This window comes from Gekko japonicus, unplaced genomic scaffold (genome assembly GCF_001447785.1).
Source record: "Gekko japonicus isolate JY-2015 unplaced genomic scaffold, Gekko_japonicus_V1.1 scaffold1791, whole genome shotgun sequence".
Taxonomy (NCBI): domain Eukaryota; kingdom Metazoa; phylum Chordata; class Lepidosauria; order Squamata; family Gekkonidae; genus Gekko; species Gekko japonicus.
Window position 1 is genome coordinate 140,277 of NW_015161456.1, and position 6,838 is coordinate 147,114.

General features: G+C 48.4%; 1 protein-coding gene across 1 annotated transcript in view; it reads left to right on the forward strand.

The window, feature by feature from the left end:
- Positions 1-6,838, forward strand: part of LOC107125643 (kalirin) — a gene marked incomplete at both ends in the record, with an annotated part of 264,080 nt that overhangs the window by 85,023 nt on the left and 172,219 nt on the right. The window contains one exon of the mRNA XM_015429084.1: positions 4,658-4,888. Coding sequence (XP_015284570.1) covers positions 4,658-4,888 — 231 coding nt within the window. The remainder of the gene's footprint in view (positions 1-4,657; positions 4,889-6,838) is intronic.

The window sequence follows — 6,838 nt, forward strand, 5'->3', positions numbered from 1 at the left end:
GCCCTCCCCGCAGAGCGGGCTCAGGGCGGCTTACAAGGGGCAAAGCCCATATAAAACAGATAAAACAATAAAAACATTAATAACAATTAATAACAATTGTACTCAATTTAACAAGATGGTCTCCGGATACATGCCCAGGGGTCATTTCGTAGAAAAAGAGCTAGGGGAACTCATTAGCATAACTCATTAGCATATGCCACACCCCCTGACATCAGGGGCCCGGCGGTGGACCTGCAAGGCCAGCGGGAGTGCGAGGAAGCCCCGCCAAGGCCCTCCCTGGCCCCAGGCAGGCAGGGGTGGGGAGAGACAAGTAGGAAGCAACTTACCCTCCCTCTTCTCCTGCCTCCTCCTGGCTGAATGAGGGCTGGAAGCGGGGCAGCTGGAAGCAGGGGGCGGGGCTTCATCATGTGCCCCACCCCCCCGCACCTCACCCGGGGGAACTGCGTTCCCCCGCATTCCCCCCGAAATGACCTCTGTACATGCCAGATGGTAAACAGACAGTTCCCCAAGGATGATGTTATCCTATAGCTCAACCAGGTAAATCCAGTGGTATCGGTCATGCAGAAATTGTGGTAGATCTTCCCGGGCCATCCTTAACCCCTATGTTATCCACTTCATTGGTGGCGGTGGGAGTGGTGGTCATTGTTCCCTCTAAGCTGAGTTAGTGTGAGCTAGCTCAGTTTTTTAGCCTCTGGCTCACACATTTTTATGTGAAAGCCTGGCGGAAGAGCTTCGTCTTACAGGCCCTGCGGAACTGCATAAGGTTAACATCTTGTTGTTTAACAACATCTTGTTGTAGATGTTGTTTAACATCTACGTCCACCCTCTCACCCAGCTGGTGTGGCGTTTGGGGCTGATGACACCTATCTGTATCTGCTGATGTATGGACGGATGGACACCACGCCAGGAAACTTGGCTGAGGATCTGGAGGCCATGGTGAGGTGGCTGTTGTTGTAGATGTTGTTTAACATCTACGTGCACCTTCTCACCCAGCTGGTGTGGCGTTTTGGGCTGGGTTGCCATCAGTACACTGATGACACCTAGCTGTATCTGCTGATGTATGGACAGATGGACACCACACCAGGAAACGTGGCTGAGGATCTGGAGGCCATGGTGAGGTGGTTGAAGCAGAGTCAGCTGAGACTGAATCTGTTAAAGATGGAGGCTGTCTGGCTGGGTAGGGGAGATTCAGGTTTGGGGTGCTAACTCCTGACCTTTAACACTGGTGCAGAGAGCCAAGAGTCTGGGTGTGGTCCTGGACGCCTCCTTATCAGTGGAAACCCAGGTCACAAACGTTGCCAGGCTGGTGTTTATCCAACTGTCTCAAGCCAGGCAACTTGTTCCCTACCTGTCTTGTCGATTCAGGTTTGGGGTGCTAACTCCTGACTCTTGACCTTTAACACTGGTGCAGACAGCCAAGAGTCTGGGTGTGGTCCTGGATGCTTCCTTATCAATGGAAACCCAGGTCACAAACGTTGCCAGGCTGGTGTTTATCCAACTGTCTCAGGCCAGGCAACTTGTTCCCTACCTGTCTTGCCCCAACCTAGCCACAGTAATCCATGCAACAGTTACCTCTAGACTTGATTACTGTAACTCGCTCTGTGTAGGGCTGCTCCAAAAGAAACACTGAAAGAAGAAATGAGCAACACAGGCTTTTGTACAGCTCTTATCTACTGCTTCTGTGTCTTCCTGATGTGTTTTTTTGACCTGGCAGCTGGCGGACATTAGACTGAGACTGAACTTTTTTGCATCACTACCCAGCGGATCCAGAACTGAAACTGGAAAAGGGAACGGAAGAGGAAGCTGGTTTAGCCAGTGTGCGATGTAATGGTTAGAGGGTTGGGCTAGGACTGTGGAGGCTCAGGTTCAAATTCCCATGCAGCTATGGAGCTCAGTGGGTGATAGGGATGCCAGCCTCCAGGTGGAACCTGGAGACCCCCTGGAATTACAGTTCATCTTCAGACTACAGGGATCAGTTCTGCTGGATAAAATGGCTGCTTTAGAGGGTGGCATTGTACCCACTGGGGTCCCCATCCTCCCCAATCTCCATCCCCAAATCCCAAGAGTTTCCCAACCTGGATCTGGTAACCCTATCCCCCCATCCTCACCAGTCACCAGTGCATGACCTTGGGCATATCCAGGGGTCATTTCCTGCAGGAGCGCACAGGAGCGGAACTCCAGCAGTAAAGAGCCCAGGGGGCGGGCACATGCAACAAGCCCCACCCCCTGCTCCCAGCAGCCCTCAGTCAGAGCAAGAAGCAGCCAGGTAAGTCACAGAGCCCCCCCCCCCACAGTCCAGTGGCACCTTTAAGACCAAGTTTTATTCAGATACAAGCTCTCCCTCCTCTGCGAGGACAGATCTGCACGTTCTCCCCCCCCCCCAATAGCTAGCAATCCAAAACAGTCCAGTGGAGCCTGAGTGGTGGATGTTGCCTTCTGACACACTTCCGGTAATGTCAGGGGGTGTGACATATGCAAATAAGTCATGCTAATTAGTTATGCTAATGAGCTCCTGCTCCTCTTTTTCTACGAAATGACCCCTGGGCATGTCATATATCCACACTGTCTTTCTGTCTGTCTTGCACCCTAACCTGTCTCACAGGGTTGTTGTGAAGGTAAAATAGAGAACAGGATAAGCCAGGCATCCAACAGGGTAGCCAACTCTAGGCTGGGGAATTCCTGGAGATTTGGGGGTGGAGCCCAGGGAGGGCGGGACTTCATAGGGATATAATGCCAAAGAGTTCACCTTCCAGAGCAGCCATTTTTCTCCAGGAGAACTGATCCCTGTAGCCTAGGGATCAGTTGCAATTCTGGGATATCTCCAGGATGGATTTGATGGTTGGCAACCCGAGCATCTTGGAGGGTAAGCGGGATGCAAATGCAATAGACAGGCCAGAGTGTATATGCAGTCTTCCATATGTCTCCATGTCAAGCTTAGATAGTTGTTCAAGCAAATAACAGTACAGTCCAAAGCGGTTATACCCTTCCTAAATCCATTGAAGTCACTGGGCTTATGAGGGTATAACTCTGTTTAGGATTGCACTGTAAGAGACTGTTCTTGCAGCTTTTTGTTTGCTGTGGATCATTTTCACTTTGCTCTGGTACCGTTTTTGCTTACCCTACCCCCTATTTATTAGCAGCTGGGTTTGACTCCCCATCGAGAAGAGATGCATAGAAATGCACAGGTTCTCCCTTCACACACACCTACCTCTTTTCTTTCAGAGCTTTTCGTAATGTACTTGAATATACTGCAAAGCTGCTATATTAGTACAGTCTGACCTTGAACACTCCTTGAAAAATGCAAAGCCTTTCACATAAAAGAGACCTTGTTTAATTCCTAAAGGGAACACTAGAGAGTTGAAATGGCAGCTAGGGCTTATTTTTAAACAATTGATTTGTTTCAAAACCCATTCAATCTTTGATAGAGACTTTAAAGGACCCAGATAAAAGTATATTTTGTGTGTGTGTTTGAAATATCTGTAACCACAGTGTTATCAGAACAGTTTTTTTCCCTTGAACCAAAGAAAAGCCATTAAACCAAATGTGGTTTCCAGTTTTGATTTTAAAGACCAGTAGTACATGCTGTGTGCAGGGCCGTAGCTAACCCCTTCCTTGTGGGGGGGCCCTGGGGAAAGTGAGGAGGCCAGAGTGTGTGTGCGCGCGCGCTTTGCGCGCGCGCGCCGCGCACGCATCACCCGGAAGTGACGGGGCGCGGGGCGGGAGGAAGAAGAAGTAGTACATGCTGTGTGTACCAAAGTACTTAGTGAGGTCCTAAGTAGCAGGCATGTTCTTATAAAGGGGTTGAATTTTATTTCCAAGTATACTTGTCTGCTTTTTAACACATGAATACAATAAGGGTCGTTCCATTCTTTCACACGTACTGCTTGTCAATATTACATGTTAGAACTCTTTCACAAGAAAAGAAAAAGCATTTTTCCTCCCATTTCTTATAATGAGATTGAACTTCCTAAATGACACATCTGAAATTTGGGAATAAAACATCCAGTTACCTTCTGGGTTTGCAAAGTCTGCCAGATCTTACAGGGACACCGAAGAAGAAGAAGAGAAGAAGAGATTGGATTTATACCCCACCCTTCACTACCCAAAGGTGTCTCTGAGCGGCTTACAAACTCCTTCCCCTTCCCCTCCCCACAACAGACACCCTGTGAGGTAGTAAGTGGGGCCGAGAGAGCTCTTGACAGAAACTGCTCTTTTTCAAGAACAGCTCTTATCAGAACTACAGCTTGCCCAAGGTCATCCAGCCAGGTGCAAGTGGAGGAGTGGGGAATCAAACCCGGTTCTCCCAGATTAGAGTCCATGCACTTAACCACTACACCAAACTGGCTCTCTGCGAAACTGTTTTAAATACATGAAGCTGCTTTATACTGAGTCTGTTGCCTTCTCTGAGTGGTGGCAGCTCTGCAGGTAGAGGGCTTTCATGTAATTTCTTACCCTATACTTCTGACTGGAGATGCCAAGGACTGTGCCCTGGGACCTCCTGCATGCAAAGCAGATGTTCAGCTACTGAGACACAGTCTCTCCCCGTTTCCATGATGTGTGATTTCCCCCCCTCCTTGATGCATAAAGCAAAATCATCTTGGTAATTTAATATTATCCATGCTTGATGGACACTCTCCCTCTGTTTTTAACCTTGAAGGTGAGCCAGGATGGAAAGGCTTTACTGGATGTCCTGCAGCGTCCCTTGAGCCCTGGGAACTCTGAGTCTCTCACTGCCACAGCCAATTATTCCAAGGCTGTTCACCAGGTTTTGGATGTGGTCCATGAAGTCTTGCATCACCAGCGTCGTTTGGAGAGCATCTGGCAGCATCGGAAGGTCCGGTTACATCAGAGGCTTCAACTGTGTGTTTTCCAGCAAGATGTTCAGCAGGTAATGTCACTTCTCAGATCTGTGAAGTTGAAACTTAGCCCCAGGGCTTTTTTGGTAGAAAAAGCCCAGCAGGAACTCATTAGCATAATAGGCCACACCCAACAGTAGAAACTCATTAGCATATTAGGCCACACCCCAGACAGCACAGCTTATTAGCATATTAGGCCCCACCCCCATGCTTTCCTTTGGCTTGCCTGGGCAAGCCAGCCCTTGGACAGGCCAGAGAAGACACGGAGAGGCATTTAAATGCCTCCCTGATCCTTCCAGGGCCCCCCCGGCCTGCCTGCCTCAGAGTCGCTGGAGGGGGGGTTTGCTCTCCAAGCCTTCCCTCCCCTCTGTAGCCACGCACGCAGAGGGTTTGGCTGTAGTGGGCGTGGCTAACTCTGAAGCCAGCCGGAACTCCGTTCCTGTGCGTTCCTGCCCAAAAATAGCCCTGCTTAGCCCTATTATGCATGCACGGCTTATTGCTGATTTTCACTGAAGTAGAGCTGTGTGGCTTGAATTCGAATGCCGTGTGTGCACTCCGCGCATTTCTTTTTCTCTGATTTTTCTTCTAGGAATTGAGTAGCACAGTACTCCGCATTACAAAGAGAAATGTCCAAAAAGCTACAGGCTTCCCATGGTAGCTTCCCGCTCACTTTACATCTCTGGTCAGTTTCATTCCCCACTGACAAACCCCCCTCCCCTGCACAAAAATGTATACAGGGCTGAAATCTATTTTTCTTGCACCAGACACACTGCTGTTTGCCTTCTCCACAATACCCCAAGCAAACCAATACCAGCTGGGGGGTATAGGCACCTGAGCAACTCTTTAATTTTTTCCACCGTTGTATGTTTTTTGTTGTTTACCGAAGAGTATCAAAATCACATACACCCAAAAACAGAATCATACACACATACAATCAAGTTCCTTTAGAATTATAGAAGTACATAAAATAGTCCCATTTACTTAAGAGGTAGGTAGGTTTACAGTTTAATACTTATCTTTCCTGAAGTCTTGTCTGTTGCATTGAAGAATTGGAGGGTAAGAAATTAGTACCTAGGGTATTTGCTAAATCACACAGCTATAACCAGCCAGCTAGTGTTGATCTCTTTGGCTGCAGTCCAAGAGATCAAAAGTAGACAATAGGGGTTGTTCGATAGTAAGCTGGGCTTTAGGGGATGAAAGAAGACAGAGGATGATGAAAGGGAATGCGGCTAGCAAAGACCCAACGCATGGTCCTTGCTTTTTATAGTGAAATCTTTGGGGCTGGTGGCAACCTTTCCAAGCTGAGATCCCACCTATCTGTAGTCCGTCCCCCCATAACCTCAATCATTGGTGCATGTAGTAAGGGGCAGGTACCCTAGGGGTTGGGCCAGTATTTGAAACTCTAAAGTCTAACTCATGGAAAGCCATCTGGTCAGGTGTGAAGTCTCGAGATTCTCCTTGATGTGCAGATAGATATCGGCGTTCCCAAGCAATCAAAGTAACATCTGCCAGGAAATGGCAATTCAGATGTAGATCCGGTCGTGGATTGCGTCCTTCAGCAATGGGATATTGCTTGTCTTTTTAAACTGTAATTCTGCTAACAATGGTGAAATGTGCTCCTTTCCTCAAGCCAGGCTTTTGTGTATCTACAGCCTCATTAACATGAAATGCAGGCAACAAACATTCTCTATGTGAAGACCTCTCACAACAGATGATTGCAAATCGCTTTCCCTGCGCCTAGGGCATGTATGTGCACAATCTATATAATGTATCAGCAGATATCAGTCCACAAACACAAATATTAGTCCATTTCTCAACATAACACAGATGGCACAAATTGGGGCCGGTCCTGACTAGGGTTGCCAGCTCCAGGTAGGGAGATTCCTGGAGATTTTCTGGTAGAGTTGATGGAAGCCAGGGTTTGGGGAGGGGAGAGGCCTCAGCTGAACAGAATGCCATACAGCCCACCTTCCAAAGCAGTT